At 49.8% G+C, this 17,688-nt stretch overlaps 3 protein-coding genes across 4 annotated transcripts; 1 reads left to right on the top strand and 2 right to left on the bottom strand.

Annotated features, from left to right (window-relative positions):
• The first annotated feature begins 3,368 nt into the window (after positions 1–3,368).
• On the top strand, positions 3,369–6,095 carry LOC123132165 (leucine-rich repeat extensin-like protein 4). Its single transcript, XM_044551930.1, has one exon. The coding sequence runs from the start codon at positions 3,545–3,547 to the stop codon at positions 5,795–5,797; it is 2,253 nt and encodes a 750-aa protein (XP_044407865.1). The 5' UTR covers positions 3,369–3,544; the 3' UTR covers positions 5,798–6,095.
• Positions 6,096–7,807: 1,712 nt separating this feature from the next.
• LOC123132166 (delta-aminolevulinic acid dehydratase, chloroplastic) lies at positions 7,808–11,656 on the bottom strand. Its single transcript, XM_044551931.1, has 12 exons — positions 11,324–11,656; positions 11,116–11,227; positions 10,949–11,022; positions 10,602–10,670; positions 10,435–10,518; positions 10,272–10,341; positions 9,427–9,482; positions 9,210–9,331; positions 9,016–9,087; positions 8,838–8,919; positions 8,661–8,738; positions 7,808–8,159 (listed from the first exon to the last, which is right to left on the bottom strand). The coding sequence occupies exons 1-12, from the start codon at positions 11,594–11,596 to the stop codon at positions 7,989–7,991; spliced, it is 1,263 nt and encodes a 420-aa protein (XP_044407866.1). The 5' UTR covers positions 11,597–11,656; the 3' UTR covers positions 7,808–7,988.
• A 172-nt stretch (positions 11,657–11,828) lies between these two features.
• Positions 11,829–17,221, bottom strand: LOC123132167 (guanine nucleotide-binding protein subunit gamma 2). 2 transcript variants are annotated; one of them, XM_044551932.1, is made up of 5 exons: positions 16,683–17,221; positions 12,499–12,551; positions 12,371–12,415; positions 12,252–12,270; positions 11,829–12,216 (listed from the first exon to the last, which is right to left on the bottom strand). In XM_044551932.1, the coding sequence occupies exons 1-5, from the start codon at positions 16,905–16,907 to the stop codon at positions 12,043–12,045; spliced, it is 516 nt and encodes a 171-aa protein (XP_044407867.1). In that variant the 5' UTR covers positions 16,908–17,221; the 3' UTR covers positions 11,829–12,042. The 2 variants fall into 2 exon arrangements, with proteins under 2 accessions (XP_044407867.1, XP_044407869.1); XM_044551934.1 differs by having other exon boundaries at positions 11,829–12,270; positions 16,683–17,206.
• Positions 17,222–17,688: the final 467 nt, after the last annotated feature.

The following is a 17,688-nucleotide window of genomic DNA, read 5'->3' as shown; positions in this document are numbered from 1 at the left end:
GAGTCTGGCGCGAACACACCAGAGGCTACAGAATCAGGGTCCGGATCAGCTACGCAAAGTGGATCCAGAGAATCTGCATCATCTGGATCTTCTGTGACGCGGTCATCTGCTCAGCTACAGCCGGTGCCAGCCTCACGTGTCACAACTCGTCTTCAAAAAGGTATAAAAAATCCAAAAATTAGATCAGATGGTACTATACGCTATGGCATGTTATGTGTTGCAGGAGAGCCAACTAGATTGGAAGATGCACTTGGAGATCCAAGGTGGAAAAATGCAATGGATGAAGAGTACTCTGCACTCATGAAAAATAAAACGTGGCGCCTTGTACCTGAGAAGCGAGGTAAAAATGTTATTGACTGTAAGTGGGTATATAGAATCAAGAAAAAGGCAGATGGTTCGATTGACAGGTACAAGGCACGTCTAGTCGCGAAAGGTTTTAAACAGCGTTATGGGCTGGGTTATGAGGACATATTTAGTCCCGTTGTTAAAGCTGCAACCATTAGGCTTGTGTTAGCTATTGCTGTTTTCAGGGGATGGAGCTTGAGATAGCTAGACGTACAGAACGCGTTTTTGCATGGTGTTCTGGAAGAGGAGGTTTACATGTGACAACCACCTGGGTATGAAAACAAGAAAACACCCCACTATGTGTGTAAGCTTGATAAGGCTCTTTATGGCCTGAAACAGGCACCAAGAGCATGGTATTCAAGGCTAAGCTCTCACCTAAGGTGCCTTGGATTTGTTGCATCTAAGGCTGACACATCACTCTTCATCTACAATAAGGCAACCACGGTCATATTTGTTTTGATATATGTTGATGATATTATAGTTGCCAGTTCTTCATCAAGTGCTACTAATGCTTTACTTCATGACTTAAGTTCAGAGTTTGCCTTGAAAGATCTTGGTGATCTACACTTCTTCCTGGGCATTGAGGTGAAGAAGATTCCACATGGCATAGTAATGAATCAGGAGAAATATGCTACTGAGCTTCTGACTCACATGAAGATGAAGGATTGCAAGCCTTCACCTACACCATTGTCCTCTTCAGAAAAATTGTCAGCCTTTGAAGGGGAGCCTCTAAAGGAAGAAGAGATCACAAGGTACAGGAGTGCTGTGGGTGCCTTACAGTACTTAACACTGACAAGACCAGATATATCATTTGCTGTTAATAAGGTTTGTCAGTATCTACATGCACCTACTACTGTACACTGGACAGCTGTTAAAAGAATTGTACGGTATATAAAATACACTGTAAGCCTAGGACTCCAGTTTAAACGTTCCAGCTCCACTCTTGTTAGTGCCTTCTCTGATGTTGACTGGGCAGGATGCAGTGATGACAGGAGGTCAACTGGAGGATTTGCAATATTCTTTGGTCCTAACCTTATTTCTTGGAGTGCCAGAAAACAGGCTACAGTGTCAAGATCAAGTACAGAGGCTGAATATAAGTCACTAGCCAATGCAACTCCTGAGATCATTTGGGTGGAATCATTACTTAATGAGTTGGGTGTTAAGCAACACCGCATTTCATGTTTATGGTGTGATAATTTGGGAGCCACCTATCTCTCTGCTAACCCAGTGTTCCATGGAAGAACTAAACACATTGAAGTTGATTTTCATTTTGTGAGAGAAAGGGTTACAGAAAAGAAGTTGGACATAAGATTTATTCCCTCCAAAGATCAGGTAGCAGATGGCTTCACCAAGGCATTGTCAATTAAACCATTTGAGGAGTTCAAGAGAAATCTTAATATAGGATAGTTGAGATTAAGGGAGGGTGTTAGAAATATAGATAGAACTACCTATTGTAATCTCAACAAACTCTACTCTCTCTCTCTCTCTCTCTCTCTCTCTCTCTCTCTCTTAGCTTATCTCCTCCTCTCTTGTAACAACCGAATCGTGATCGATCGGTATTGCCTTGTAAGCCACGACAGGGGCTGTTTCTGTCTCATATCAATATAAACCAACGCGGCTCCTCATTGAGGAGTAGGAACGCTTCCATCTGACATACCCGATCGGTCTCAGGTCCCAATGGAGCTGAATTGAAAAAAAAATTACCCGATGAGCTTCATGAACTGATAATAGGAGTACAGTCTTGTCTTCAAAAAGAAAAGTTAATGTAGCTCTTGTTTGAATCGCAAAGATAAATAAATACAGTAACGCCTCATCAAACGGCTACGAAGCAACCAGTTGAGTAACTTACTGCAGTAAACAACTGACACCTCTGCCTGCAACGATCCGATCCGCGTGGGTGTGCATGCATGTGTCCATCCCATACGAGAGTGCATGTACGTAGTAGTGGACTAATTCAAACATTTGAAGCTCTAAGTCCTAGCCAGTGAACCAAACTGGTCATCAGTAAAAAAAATGTTTGCAGCTCTGCGCCGTGAGCCCACGAGGCGATCGGCACGGAGCGCATCACGAGGCGCTGTTGATTAGTGGCGGGCGCATTATACTAGTCTGACGAGCACGTTACTAGCCTCGATCTGGCCCTCGCTAACCTAACCTAATCGCCTCCCGCTGGCTGCTGCTGCATTGCGTAATTAGTTGCCCCCGGCGGTACCCCAGGACTGTTTGGTTTGGAACGGTAGGTGAGAAGACTCCAACGGCGTGGTCGGTGCCTGCCTGCTCGCTGGGCTGGACTTGCTGATAAATTTTTAAATTTTTTTTGATGATGCAAGTCTTTTTGTTGATGGTGGGAGAGGGGAGAGGCTCCATGGGAGGAGATCTGCGCTTTAAGAGTTGCATGCATGTGTTGCTTAGGTGGCCAGCAATCAATCAATCAAATTTTGGTATAGGACTAGGACCGGTGTCGCCAGAGCATGTAGTATATGAGAGGAGAGCGTACGTGCTTCGGCGCGTGCATGATTGTTGATCGATTGCTGGCCATTTGATTTGCTGAAGTGGTACCGCCGCTGCTGCATGTTGGTGGCCGGCCGTGGAGTGTTGTAGGTGGAAGCACTGTAGGTTTGTTGAGCCAAATTGGTACTAGTAACGCATGTGGTGTGATCACTGGTGAGTGGTGACTGGGCTAAATTAATGGCTGGCTAACGAACCCCGTTCGAAACGCCGGAATTTATTCGTTCGTTGGGACGATTCTTGGCGCCAACCTGGCTCATGGAGAACTCGCGTGTAAAATGCCCGGATCACGGCGTAGGCCCGAGACGTTTCCTGTGAAGTTCTTCAAAATCAAAATGAACACAGGTCGAATCGTCCGGCGAGAAATCGGTGGCATTATGAAATTCCAACTTGGCCATCGCATGAATCATTCACCCTGGAGACGCAGACGCGAATGGTCATGGCATCCCCGTCGTCATCCCCATGCAAAAGAAAGAAAAAAGAAGAAGAGATAAAATAAGAGAGTGCCAGCAGTAGCAGTGAAACGCGGAGCCCCACACGCTGAAACGCGGCCCTCCTCGCCGACGGACCGACGCCGCGCCAGCCAGCCGTCGTCCACGAGCCGCGTCGCCTCGTCGCAGCATCATACATGCTCCTAGCTCGTAGCAGCTCCCCCATGTGACCCCTCCCTCTCGCCCCATGTGACCCGCCCTGAATGCCACTGCCCTCACACCTCATCACCACGCTCCCCTCCCCCCGCTTGATCCCGACCTCCCTCACCTCCTTCCTCCCTCGCTCTCCTCCACCTTGCTCTTGCTTGCATCCAGCCACATTCTCCATTCTCCCCAGATCACAGCTCAACGCAGCCATGATCCGGCGCGGCATGCCGCCGCCGCTCGCGCTCCTGCTCCTGCTCGCGCTGCTCGGCGCGTTCGCCGCGGCGCAGCAGGAGGGCAACGTGCCGGAGCAGTACGCGGCGTCGCTGGCCACCCGCTTCGACGCGCCGGCGGGCTGGCCGTTCCCGAACCCGCGCCTGCGGGCGGCCTACGCGGCGCTGCAGGCCTGGAAGCAGACGGCCATCTTCTCCGACCCGGCCAACTTCACCGCCAACTGGCAGGGCCCCGACGTCTGCCGCTACAACGGCGTCTACTGCGCGCCCGCCCCCTCCGCCGCCTACCACGGCGCACCACTCACCGTCGCCGGGATCGACCTCAACCACGCCGACATCGCCGGCTACATCCCCGCCTCCCTCCCGCTGGGGCTCCCGGACCTGGCGCTGCTGCACCTCAACTCCAACCGCTTCTGCGGCGTCGTGCCCGACACCTTCCGCCGCTTGCGCCTGCTCCACGAGCTCGACCTCAGCAACAACCGCTTCGTCGGCGCCTTCCCGGAGGTGGTGCTCGCGCTGCCGTCCCTCAGGTACCTCGACCTCCGCTTCAATGACTTCGAGGGCTCCATCCCGCCGGCGCTCTTCGACCGCCCGCTCGACGCCATCTTCCTCAACTCCAACCGCCTGCGCAACCCCATCCCCGCCAACCTCGGCAACTCGCCGGCCTCCGTCGTCGTGCTCGCGCACAATCGGCTCGGCGGGTGCATCCCGCCCTCCATCGGCAGGATGGCGGACACGCTCAACGAGATCGTGCTCATCGACGACATGCTCACCGGCTGCGTCCCGCCGCAGGTGGGGCTGCTGAAGAAGGTGACGGTGTTTGATGTCAGCGGCAACCGGCTCCAGGGGGCCCTCCCCGCGGCCGTCGGCGGGATGGCGGCCGTCGAGGAGCTCGACGTCGCCGGGAACCTCTTCGAGGGCGCCGTGCCGGCCGCCGTCTGCGGCCTCGCCGGGCTCAAGAACTTCACCTACACCGACAACTTCATCACCTCGCGCCCCGGCTGCGCGCAGGCCACCGCCGACGGCGCGTGGAACTGCATCCCCGGCGCGCCCGCGCAGCGGCCGGCGGCGCAGTGCGCCGCCGCGGCCTCCCACCCGTTCGACTGCAGCAAGGCGCAATGCCAGTTCCCGGCGTACACTCCTGCCACTCCCACCACGCCCGGTGGTGGCAAGCCTTCCAGCCCGTCCTACCCGTCGCCGCCGTCAAGCACGACCACTCCGTCGTCCCACTCGCCTCCCAAGGGCTCCGGCACGCCGGCATACCCCTCGCCGCATCAGGGATCCACCACCCCGTCCTACCCGTCGCCACCGTCGAGCTCCAGCACCCCGTCATACCACTCGCCACCCCAGGGATCCACCACGCCATCGCCACCAGGCTCGACCACGCCGTCGTACCCGACGCCGCCGTCCAGCTCCAGCACCCCGTCGTACCACTCGCCGCCCCAGGGATCCACCACGCCATCGCCACCCGGCTCGACCACGCCGTCGTACCCGACGCCTCCGTCGAGCTCCAGCACCCCGTCGTACCACTCGCCGCCCCAGGGATCCACCACCCCATCACCACCGCAGGGCTCAACCACTCCATCGTACCCGACGCCGCCGTCCAGCTCCAGCACCCCGTCATCCCACTCGCCGCCGCAGAGCACGCCGGGGACCCCGTCGTACCCGTCTCCTTCGTCAGGCACCCCGATGCCAGTAGGAGGCCACGCGCCGCCTCCCCCAACCTCGGCCGACAAGCCAGACGGGCGGTACGCGCCGCCTCCGGGCTCGTACGGCCCCACGACGCCCTCCGGCAGCCACCAGACGCCGTCGCCGCCCACGGAGTACCCCGGCTACGCGCTGCCTCCCCACTCGCCGGGGACACCAGCCACCACCACGCCTCCATCAGAGACGCACCCAGGCACCCCGTCCTCGCCGTCGTCGGGAGCAACAACGCCGTCCACGCCCGAGCACTGCGCGCCGCCGTCCCAGGGCGGCAGCACCGGGCACCCGACGCCGGCCGGCGCGAACCTGCCGTTCCCGCCGGTGTACGGCGTGGCATACGGGTCGCCGCCGCCGCCAATGAAGCCGTACAACTAATTCCTCCCGATCCACCGCCGGAGCCGCCGCCAACAGCCGATCGCCGCCAGTATAATACCTCACCTCGCGCTCGCTCCGCCGTCACCCGTAGTATTTTTTTTCCACCTTGGATTTCTTTTTCATCTCTTCTTCTTCCTTCTTCTGAATTTGTTGCGAGTATTCGATCCACGATCTACAGAGAGAGAGATTGGATGGAGTTAAAAGAGGCCCTCCTATGTATTCTTTCTGCCCGGATTTATTAAATTAATTTGGATGTGTAATCTTCGAGCCTGCAATAACAGAATGAGTGGCACCTTCATCTACTGCAGTAAAACATCTCGATCTGATACATGATGATCAAAAGTGTACTCCTCCTAACTCTGAACACGGGTTGATTACTCGTAGAGGAGACGCAGAAGCGCAGCGGCCAAAAAGAGCAGCAATGAAACCGAGAGGGAGAATGTTGGGCATCAATTCGCTCTTCCTTCTCGTAATTTCAGATCGAAATTCTCCCCGCGCAAAAGAGGAATCGGATCAAGATGAAAATGCGGCGTTTCGAGGGAGCAGGCGCAGGTGCGGGGCGCACACGGGTTGGTCCCTCCCCCAGAACTCAGAACTGCACATGAAAAGGCCATGGCATTTTCCCGGCTCACGCCAGCCGCGCGATGCTGCAACAAATCAGACATCCATTCCGTGCGCCCGCTCGCCAGCGCATCCGCCACCTTGCTGTTGTACTTGTCGTGGGGGTGGGGGGAGGGGGAAGAGGACGACGTACGTACATGCATGCATGGGCATTTCTATCATGGAGGGCCCGGCACTGGGCCGGTCCGGCCGTCACGCATGGGTAGACGGCATTGGCCATTGGCAAGGCGCCAAGGGCAAAGCAGGCGGGGTAGGGGCAAGTGGTGTCGCTGTCGGTGCCCATCGATCCATCCATGGAGACAGACAAGGGGGACTGAGCGAGCGAGCGAGCGAGCGCTCGCTGTGAATGGCGAGGAAGTGGCTGGTGGGTGCTGGCCTGCTGCTGGGCATCATTTCATCGTGGGGCGGCGGCGGATCCAAGATAAAATAACACTGTCCTAAGTTGTAGCAGTACGGACCTCTTGTAAACAGGCAGTAATCAAGTGTTCTCAGATGAGATTCCGAAAGAAAATGTGTAGTTAGATGTTTGCTCATGTACGTCCACCGGAGCAAAGTACACGTTTGCTCATGTACGTCCCATTTGCCAAATGCTACTCGTAGTAAGGAAGAAGAAAGCAGGCAGCGACCAGTGAGCCAGTATTGGTTTGGGGCCTTGGGTCAACTGGGTCTGCCTCAGCACCCACCGTTGACCTTCCACTACTCTCATGATCTGATCTGGTGATCCCGGCCCATAGCGACGACCATATGAAGTTTCCGAACAAGTGTAGCGGGCACCCGCACACTGATCCTTTGAAGCAAAAAAAATGGTGGAAAGAAAACGAGCGTGCGGCATCGGCATGTGTGTTCGGTAAACCAAACACGTGGTAGGAAAATAGTCAAACAAGAAGCGAGGAGGGGACCTGAGATTTCCATTGTCTTTTCTTTTCTGCGAGGGAAATATATAGTAAGTACAGTAGACAGTAGTACTCCTGTTAACAGGCAGTGTGAAATGGTTCTAAAAGAGAGACGGTGCGAAGCGTTCGCGGTTATACTAGAAAAGAGACGGTGTGAAATGTCATGATGCAAATAATAGAGGAGGAGCAGTGGTGGTGGTGGCGCAGGAGTGTGCAGACGCCGTCCGGCCCTGAATGTGCTGGCGCTGTTGTGTGTGCAGGTGTTCTGCGTGCGTGTGAGCCCCGGAGAAATTTACGGAAGCAGAGCACACAGTGGGAGCAGAGCAGGGGGGCGGTGCCCCAGGTCGCGTGCAATTCAAAAAAGCCGGTGATGTCACCGGAACGTCAAGCTGACCCGTGCATGCAGCCCGGCGGCCCGGCCCACGCAGGCAGGCCTGGCGGGCCCACCTGTCAGTGCTCACGAACGAGCGTCTCCTTCTCGCAAACCTCTCATCAGTTCTAAAAAACCACCCCTAAAATCAGTTAAAAATAAAGCCTCGTTAATTACACCAAACCGAAGCCGGTGACAAACCTCTATCTACCGGAGAGCATGGCCGTGCCGCGCCACATACTCTGCAATGCAGTGAAGCGCCATGGCCATGGTGCTACTACTACAAGAAATCGACTTCCGTGATGAGCTACGGCCGCTTGCTGCCGCAGAGGACGTTGGCGGCCTGGCGGGCGAAGTAGGTGAGGATGATGTCGGCGCCGGCGCGCCGCAGGCACAGCAGCGACTCCATCATCACCTTCTCCTCGTCCACCATCTTCAGCACGCCGCCGGCCTTGATCATCGAGTACTCGCCCGACACCTGAACACAGCAACCATCATGCGGTTACAAACAAATGCGTCGAAATAAGTGGCATTGATCTGTTTGACAGATTACTAGTGCATCTCAAATGATCACGTGTAGTAGGGTCAGGCAGGCGATACGCATTGGAGGACGTGCAAAACAGATTCAAGGGGATTCTCCGGAGCATTCATATTGGAGATCAGTTTCAGGGTGGTGTTATAGACAGGGACAGGGTTCAAGGGGAGGCCAGAAGCTATTTCTGAGAAAACGATATCGAAAATGTCTGCTTTGCTTATTGCTAAAGATCATTTGGCCGCCAGTCCTTTTGTTACACATGAACCTAAATCTCCTTCTGGGTAAAGAGAAAATAACAAGACGAATCTAGGTGGCACTATGCAGTACATGTGGCCCTGAAAATGGCTTCATCAACAACATTGTACCTGACGCTAAGAAAATGGTTTCTGCTTTCACGTGAAATATGGAAGATGTGGTTGCAGGTAAAAAAGCTTGCAAACTAACCTGGTATGCAGCAATCGGCAGGGCTGAATTATCCCGTAGAAGTCGGATAATATCCAGGTATGGTAATCCAGGTTTCACCTGACAAATGATAACATAGCTTTTAGTACGCTACACAAGCAAGGAAACAAACAAAGACTTTGATGATCGAGCACTCTGTATACAAAGTAACAGAATTACCAGAAGAATGTCTGCTCCTTCTGCTTCATCTGCTGCAGTTTCTATAAGGGCTTCTCTGTAATTGGCTGGGTTCATCTGATAACTTGAGAATCAACAAAGCGTGTACTAGGTCACTTAGATATAATGATTTTAAATTATACACTGGATGTAACTACAAGTTTTAAGGTTAGGTACATACGTCTTCTTGTCTCCAAATCGTGGATTTGAATCCAAAGCTTCACGGAATGGACCATAAAATGAACTAGCATACCTGCAATATCATAGCTTATACATCATACACATGATCCTACTTGCAATTTGTAGTCAAGGGGAGAAGAAAATTATCAAATATAATAAGACAACAGTAGGTTCTATTTCAGGACAGGTATGTACTTGGCAGTGTAGGACATGATGGAGACATCATGGAAACCCTCCGCATCTAAAGCAGCCCGAATTGCTCCAACACGACCATCCATCATGTCACTAGGACTGACAACATCAGCACCAGCTCGAGCCTATTTAGCAACAGCAAAGTTTCCTATAAGTATGTACTCAAAGGTATACTAAGCCAGGAGGCCCATGACTACAAGGCCGATTCAGGAAAGGGAACCTGGGAAACTGCCTGCTTGCACAGCTGATGGACTGTTTCATCGTTCATGATGACTCCTGCAGTGGGATAAAAGGCCAATGGAAACATGGTTATTAATAAGTGCCATTATCGAGAAAAAGAGCACATTTCTACCAACATACTTTTATTGGTACGAACTACTAAACTGGAATGCACATCCAATTGACTTGGCATGCAAACATCTCCGTTGTGGAATTTAATGCCCTCAGCTCATATGTAAACAGGGGGTGCCCTCAGCTCATATGTAAACAGGGGGGAAACGAGCAATTTTTTCCCATAATCTACATGGTCAGAAGTAACAGATTGATGTTCTATTCCTTTCATTTCTATACAAACAGCATCTAGTTGAACTTTGATGGAACTCATTTATCAGTCACAAAACTCCTCCAAAGCTGCTTACTTCGGAAAGTATAAATCAATATCAATCACACAAACTATGATTAAAAAGTAATAACTGCAGCCTCCGGTAACATCATCCAACATAATGTAAAAAAAATCAGGTATACTCTAACAGTGCAACTCAAGCATGATCTAACGGGCTCATATGCCTGTAAAGCCTATACAACACTACTTTTTCTCAACATTCTTCCAAATCAGGTATGCTCTCTTGGTCTCGATAGAAGAAATAAAGTTTTCTTTAATCAGTATGGCACTACAAGTCTACAACAGTAGCAGTATTAAGCAATGAGTGTTATATTAATATGATTAGATTGTTAGCATATGCAAAGTAAAATTCTCAGGATATCACACTGAACTGAAGCAATGAATGGAAGTAAACTTCAAATATTATCTCTCTGGGAGCAAATCTGCAAGGAATAAATTCTAACCATCTTCCCTCACAATGCCATCATGACCATCAGAAGAATACGGATCCAAAGCAACATCAGTGTAGATAACCTAAACAGGTAGTATGGTGAGAAGCGGACATGTTAGCATTTAGCATAAATGATGTAATGTGACAATGATTATCAAATGTAACACATGACTCACAATGTCAGGGTACTTATCCTTGAGCAGATGGATTGTTCGCGGCACTAAACCATTATCATTATATGCCTCATCTCCAGTTTGCGTCTGATGGACAAAGGACGTCTATGTTATTCCATATGATCTATGCAATTCAATTAGACGAAAAAAACTTATGTTTCTGGCAAAACCTTTAATCCATCAGGAACCTTTGGAAATAGCACAAAGCTGTTAACACCAACATCGCGTGACTTGTACACCTGTGAATAATAGCAGTTCAACAAAACTGATTTCTTCCTGAAGATAGATGTAGCTAACTAAGACTTGAACAAGAGGGTGTGACAATAGTTGCTAATTTTCCAGCGCATTATTAACTATCGTCGTAAACTCGTATGGATATACATGCACTGTTTCTAGTATGGTGATATTGAAGTTATATGGACAGCAATGTCCTTACTACAGAAAATCACCTAATGTATCATAATTCAGGCATAGCTCCAATGGCACCGAATCATGTAAACTGCGGTAAGCTCGGTACCTCTTCCAGAAGCCCGTGCCTCCATCCAAGCCTGAAGCACCCAGGCATAGCTCCAATGGGAGTGTCTTCTTCACCTGCACATCAGTACCAAACTACCAATCAACCAAACTGTACCCACCAATCTCAGTTGCTTGCACCAACCATGTTTCAGTATCCCAATCACCAACCTTCGTGGATGAACAGAGGGAGGACGAGGTTCGCGGGGGTAATGCTGGTCTCCTGGAACGCTGCCCGGAGCGCCGGCGACCTCCGGTTCCGGCGAGGGCGCTTCGCCATGTCCTGCACACACACATCAAACAAACACCCACATGGCCACAATTCAGCACAGCGATTGGAACTTGGGCAAATGCCCGGATGAGAGGGGATGTGACGTACGAGGGGCCTGATCTCCGGGGTGCCGTTGGGCGCCTGCGGCCTGGTCGGCGGCGGCGCGGCGGGGAACTTCCCGGCGACGGCGTCCGCCTCGCACTCCTCGATGGTCCGCCCCGACCGCGCCTGGACGGCCGCCGCGGCCCCGTCCCGCTCGGCGCTGGCCCTCGCGGCCACGGGCCTGGCTCTCGGGACGGGCCGCAGCGAAGAGGTCCTCCGAGAGTGCTGCACATTGGCGCCGACGGCGACGGCGGGGGTGAAGGCCACGGTGGAGGCCATGGCGGGTTGAGGTTGGCGAGAAGCGGAGAATCGAAGAGTGGATGTGGATGGATGATGGCGCTCATGATCCAAGTAGACCCTCCTGCAAGCTGGTCCCACATGACAGCGAGAGATGCTTCGGGTGTACTCTTACATGCGGTCCCCACACGACAGTGAGAGATCGTGGACCCAATATTTTACACAATCATGTTTGGAGATATCATTCATCACTGAATAAACACAACTAGCCAAATCGAACGAAAGGCGGTGCTTCCGCAATTTTCGACAAAATTAGATGCACATGAGAAATTTTGCTCAAAGGTCAACAAACTTGCCCAAAAGTACAGGACCATTTTGCTCCAAGACCACCAGAATCGAACATAGCTAGTCAGCACCTGAGGGAGATGAATTACAGGACTATTTTCTGGACAGCAATCAGGACTAATGAGGATACATTCATGTTTTTGTTAGGGATTACATACACAACGATTCTCAAGAAAACTGGGTTGTATTCTGTTGCCAGGCCAACGATGGACCATACGGATTGGGGTCGATTCAATCTGCACACAGCTTGTCTCAGCTTCGGCGAAAGCTAGGCAAAATCGGAGCCTTTGGATTGCCACCATTTGTTGCTGCGAGAGCTTCGCACGCGCTGGAACCACCTGTCCCATGAAGAGTTCTCCGGGCTACTTGTGCTGCAAAAATGCGACCGTGTTACACTTTGTGTGTGTGTGCTCATACGGTCAGATTTCCTAGGGTGAGATACTGGCAAGAATAAGATGTGGTGGCACTTACATTGGAAGAAGCGGGTCAGGTTTTCCTTCAGTACTTGTGATCACCCTGGCTTAGTCAAGAGGAAAAACAATCACAAACTGGAATGCAAGAGCACGGGAAACATATGCGATATACTTGAAATTACTTACTCCCGGCATGCCGCAGATGCAGGTTCCATGGTTTCAAGCTCATTCAATTCATCCTGTGTCATATACACAAAACACAATATACATCAGAGATAATTAATTTCAACCTGTAGCGTAGCATGCTAATGATCAAATCCATAAACTTCTTCCCCAAAGGATGCTAGATCACTTATCATGGTTATTTTGTTAGAACTTTTAGCCTAACATCTAAAATAAACATGGCTGGAAACAGAAGAGTGACTTCTAAATCTTCGAACCTCTTTTGTTTTCGATTGGTATACTGTGAAGAAACATGATTGTGAATAACAGACCAGATCAGTCTGATCATAATCTGGTGGACATTGGTACAAATTCATCATGATGACCAATTTCAGGACTTCACTGAAATCTCCCTGTTTCTATAGCCAATCATTGGTATGACGGAGTAAAGACCACAGCCTGCCATAACTCCTTGAAGAATCCAGCATGGAAGAGAGAAATGATAATTTCTTTGCACAGACATTTTATATCTACCTGAATGCTCAACCTTTTCTTTTTTGCGACTACTGAATGATCTATCTAGTATTACCTCCGTATCAAAATAATGTAAACTCCTCAGATGTCCCCTCATGTCCTTAAATCAAATTCATGATGTAAATAATTCTACAAATGTTAAAATTCATTTGTTTAGACGACAGTTCCAGTAAAGGGAGGAAAAGAATTTAGAGGTTAGAGTTCTTTCTGGAAAAATTCTGTTATCTATTCATGGTAAAGGAGAGTAGATACGACGTAACAAAAAAAAAAGATTCACTGCCAGAGATAGAAACTGAAAGACAGGGATAATGTGGACAATCATATCGAACACTTCCACATTTATACGTTCCAGTAGCAACTTCCTTGGAAAAGCATCACGGACAATTTCCAGATAACCCTCCATCCAGCAGAAATATGCATGGTTCGACAGGTCAAAAGTGTGAAAAGGAGATTTTTTTTTTCTTCTAAATGACGTTCGTTTAGACTTTAGTACCCTGCTGGCCCCTCCAAACACTCATTTTACACTTCTGGCCCTCGGGGATATGGCGCCATTTATATTGGCCTTTTTTTTTGGGAGGGGGGCGGGTGCATTTTGATTGTTGTTTCTAGGTCGTACCAGCCTCGATGGAGTACACGGTCAGAACTCAGACGCCATCATGCAGTCCAAGATATGTACACCACCGTGACACACGAGACAAGACACCGCTAGCGTGGACGGTTGGCTGTTTTAGCTATTCACCGGTCATGGGTTCGAATCCTGGCTAACCATCTTTGTATTCCCTGTTCCGATTTTCTTATTTTCTTCCTGGCTAGGCTTCTTATTTTCCGATTTCCTTGGTCTTTTAAGGTAATAAATAAACTCTATAAGAAGAGAAAAACTGCTGTCGCTTTGTGTTTTCCTGGCTAGGTTTCTTCTTTTCCTTTTTCCGATTTTCTTTGTGCTTTAAGTTAATAAATAAATTCTATAAGAAGAGAAAAACTGTTGCAGCTTTGTGTTTGTTCCTACTACTAGACGTGCACTCCTCATCTCTCCTTCGCTATTTTATTTCAAGCTAAGAAATACAAAGTGTGCTCAGATCGCATCGATCGTTATCTCTTGAACGAGAAAAGAAAATGTTCTCTTGATGCAGTGTTTTTCTCCATCGATCTTAAGCATGTCCAGCATGTAGATATTTAGAAGGCATGATTTCGTGAACGGGTTCGAGGTTGGGGACGTGCTTGTGGCCAAATTTGTCCTCCCAAGTGTTATGATACTATGCTATAGCCGCGAAGATGGCGGGAACCAGGGAGAAACATCTGCATCATTAATCAACGCTACCAGTGTATTTTTCACTATTTTATCATAAACATCTGTGTGTAATCTGTAATGTACCTCTCTCTCCAGTTGATTTTGTTGGGTCCCTTTTGGTGTCCAAGTAACCAAGCCCATCAATGGACGACTCCAGTTTGTGTGTCTGCCTTGTACGTATGCTCATTTATGGCATGATGACCGGACGAATAAAATAGAGCGTAATAAATCCTACAGGGTGGTCATGTTTATACCTGTGTGGCTGTTGAATGTTTTGGATAGAATCATAGAATTAATTTCAGGTTCTGCATCAGCGGTATTTAATTTTGTAGTAAGGTGATGTACACTGTATGATGTTTTATGCACAATGCAATGGGACGAGGGCTTTGTGCCCTGTGGCTCAGAAAAAAAAACTACAATAAGAGAAAACAACTTGCTACTTGAGCTGAAGTATCGCCTCCTCTATGTGTTGATGGAAATTAACGAGACATATTACATGCTGGTTGCTCCAAACTGACACATTAAAGAAAGGGGGGGGGGTGAGAATTCGAACCCACAATGTACACTTTGCGAGCAGCCAACCATCTAGCCTAGCACCAGCTTCTAACATTGAGTATCTCTATTAATATACAATACCGCAGCGTCAGCCCCACCTAGATAACGGCATCTGACCTTATATGCCATCAAAGATGGTGCGACCTAGAAACACCAATCAAAGTGGCACCACTCCCCCCCTAAAATTGCCAATATAAATGGCGTCATATATCTGGGGGCAGAAGTGCAAATAAGTGTTTGGAGGGGCCAGTAGGGTAGTTAAGTCTAAACAAAGGCCATTTAGAAATAATACCGAAATGGAGGCAAATGATGTAATATCTATAAAAGGCTCCTTTGGTACTTTAGATAAGACGTTTATGAATTATTTTAGATAATTATGCAGAATCCTATTATGTGCACATAGCACAAACTGTCAACTCCTGACAGATCGGGGTACAGAGGACATGTTTATGCATGTGGCTGTTGAATGTTTTGGATAGAATTAACTCAGGTGCTGCGTTAGCAATGTTTAATTTTATGGTAAGGTGCTGTACACTGTATGATGTTTCATGCAAAATGCAATGGAACAAGGGCCTTGTGCCCTGTGGCTCAGAAAAAAAATATCCTACACGAAGGGGAAACCTGCTTGCTTCTTGAGCTCAAGTATTGCCTTCTTATGTGTTGATGGAAATTAACGACACATATATACATGTTGGTTGCTCCAAAGTGGCATATCTGTACAGTTTGCGGGGCAGCCAACTATCTAGGCTAGCACCAGCTTCTATCACACACCGAGTATATATATGTATTAGTATAAGATACCGCAGCGCCGACCCCAACTGATCCGACGGCACCTACATAACGGCATCCAACCTTATACACCATCAAAAAATGGCGCGACCTAGAAACACTAATTGAAGTGGCGCCACTACCCCATAAAAATGCCAATATAAATGTTGCCATATCTCTGGTGGCATAAGTGCAAGTGTTTGGAGGTGCCAGTAGGGTAATCAAGTCCAAAGAAGGTCATTTAGGGAAAATGATACTGAAATGGAGGCAAAATATGTAATATCTATAAAAAGCTCCTTTGGTACTACACGCTACTCAGTTACCAAGGACAAAAACGTCTATGAAGTACGTTAGATAATTATGAAGAATCCTATTCCGTGCACACAGCACAAACTGTCAACCCCCGACAGATCGGGGTACACAGGACATGCACGGTGCTACACATAGACATAGTTAACAAACATTCACCAAGGACATCACATCTCCGGTACTACGTCTGTTCCTGCCAATGCCGTGTACAAGCTATGTCATGTGTGGCTTAGGATGGGCGGCATTGGTGATTGGTGGACATCCAGATCCACGGACAGTAGGCATACAGAAAAGGCATCGTAGATGCCCTGGAAACAAGGTAGTACTATTACAGGTGTAGGCGTGTTGCCTAACAGTGGCACGGACCTTGACTTTACTTCTATCACCGATTAGAAGAGGCCTTGAATTAGAAAGAAATCGGGTGACTCTGCCTTTGACTCTTCAATCAGGAACATTCAGGGGGAAAACGTGAGATAAAGGGACATTCGTTTCCTTATTTGGTGTCACACACTCGAACAACCCTAACTATGGCAACCACCAAGGTTTGTGGATTCTACGAGTAGAACCGGGTTCTACAAGATCCAGATCGCGCTTTTTAAGCTGCCGAGTTGTTGTGCGAAATACTATCATCGAACGGAGCGAGGTTCTGGATTTGGCATGTATACTACGTGATGAAGCTATGGATCGATGCATCGGCTGGAGAAGACGGGTGGACGGGGGAGGAGGGGGTGCGGAGAGGCGGAGTCGGGAGTACCTGGAGTGACTGCAGCTCCTGGTCGAGGCGCTGGATGGCGGCGGAGAGGCGGTGCTTCCCCACGTACCCCACGCTCCTCGTCGTCGCCGCCGCCCCCGCCGCAGCCGGCTGCTGCTGCTGCCCGGAAGACGGCCTCGACGTCCTGTCCTGCTCCTCCTCCGGCTGCTGCGGCGGCTCCTCCTCGTCCCGCGGCCGCCGGTCCCCTCCGTTGGCCTCCCCCCTCATCCCGGCCCGCCCTCGCTTATCTTCCCCGCCCTACAGATCTACCTCCGCCTCCGCCCTAGCCAGACCTGCGACCCACCTACCCGCCTCCGCGTGCGCGATTGTGCCGAGCAAGAGGGAATAAGAGGGGGCGGTCGATCAGACAAGGCGAACACGTCGGGACGCCATGGGCTGCGTGAGATGGTACTTCTCCCTCCCCTCCGCTCGGGCGGTCGTCGTCGGGTACGGGGGGAGCGGCGACAAAGCGGGAGGAGAACGGCGGTGGGGATAAGAGAGAATAGGGGGGAAGACGACGACGGGGTAAAAACGAAGGGAGGAATGGAGGAGAGGAGGCGGTCGATCTGACTGGTCAACACAAGGCGCCGGTCAATGGATGGGACTTACGGACTGGCTCACTGCCAGTTAAAACAGAGCACCGGACCCACTTTGCAGAGAAAGGCCCTGTTTGGATACTCTAACTCAGTTAGAGGTTAGAGTTAGATTCTAACTCTAAACTAACCTTAAACTAACTCTAACCAAAAAGCTGTTTGGATGGTAGGGTTAGATTGACAATAAAATATTCTTTCTCAATCATTTGACTACTTTGGACCTTATTTGAATGGGAGGGGTAACTTTTTTTACTATTTTTTCTAGTGGGTCCAAGAGAACTAACCCAAATAAGCTCCTCTAGTGTGGGCTAGTTTTTTGGGTGGGTTAGATCCAACTAACCCAAACTAACCCATCATGTTTGGATACTTTTGGGTTATTTGAGCCCCAACTAACTAAAACTAACTCTAACATAGGG

The sequence above is a fragment of the Triticum aestivum genome, chromosome 6A (genome assembly GCF_018294505.1).
Source record: "Triticum aestivum cultivar Chinese Spring chromosome 6A, IWGSC CS RefSeq v2.1, whole genome shotgun sequence".
Taxonomy (NCBI): domain Eukaryota; kingdom Viridiplantae; phylum Streptophyta; class Magnoliopsida; order Poales; family Poaceae; genus Triticum; species Triticum aestivum.
This window is presented reverse-complemented; position numbering and strand designations above follow the sequence as displayed.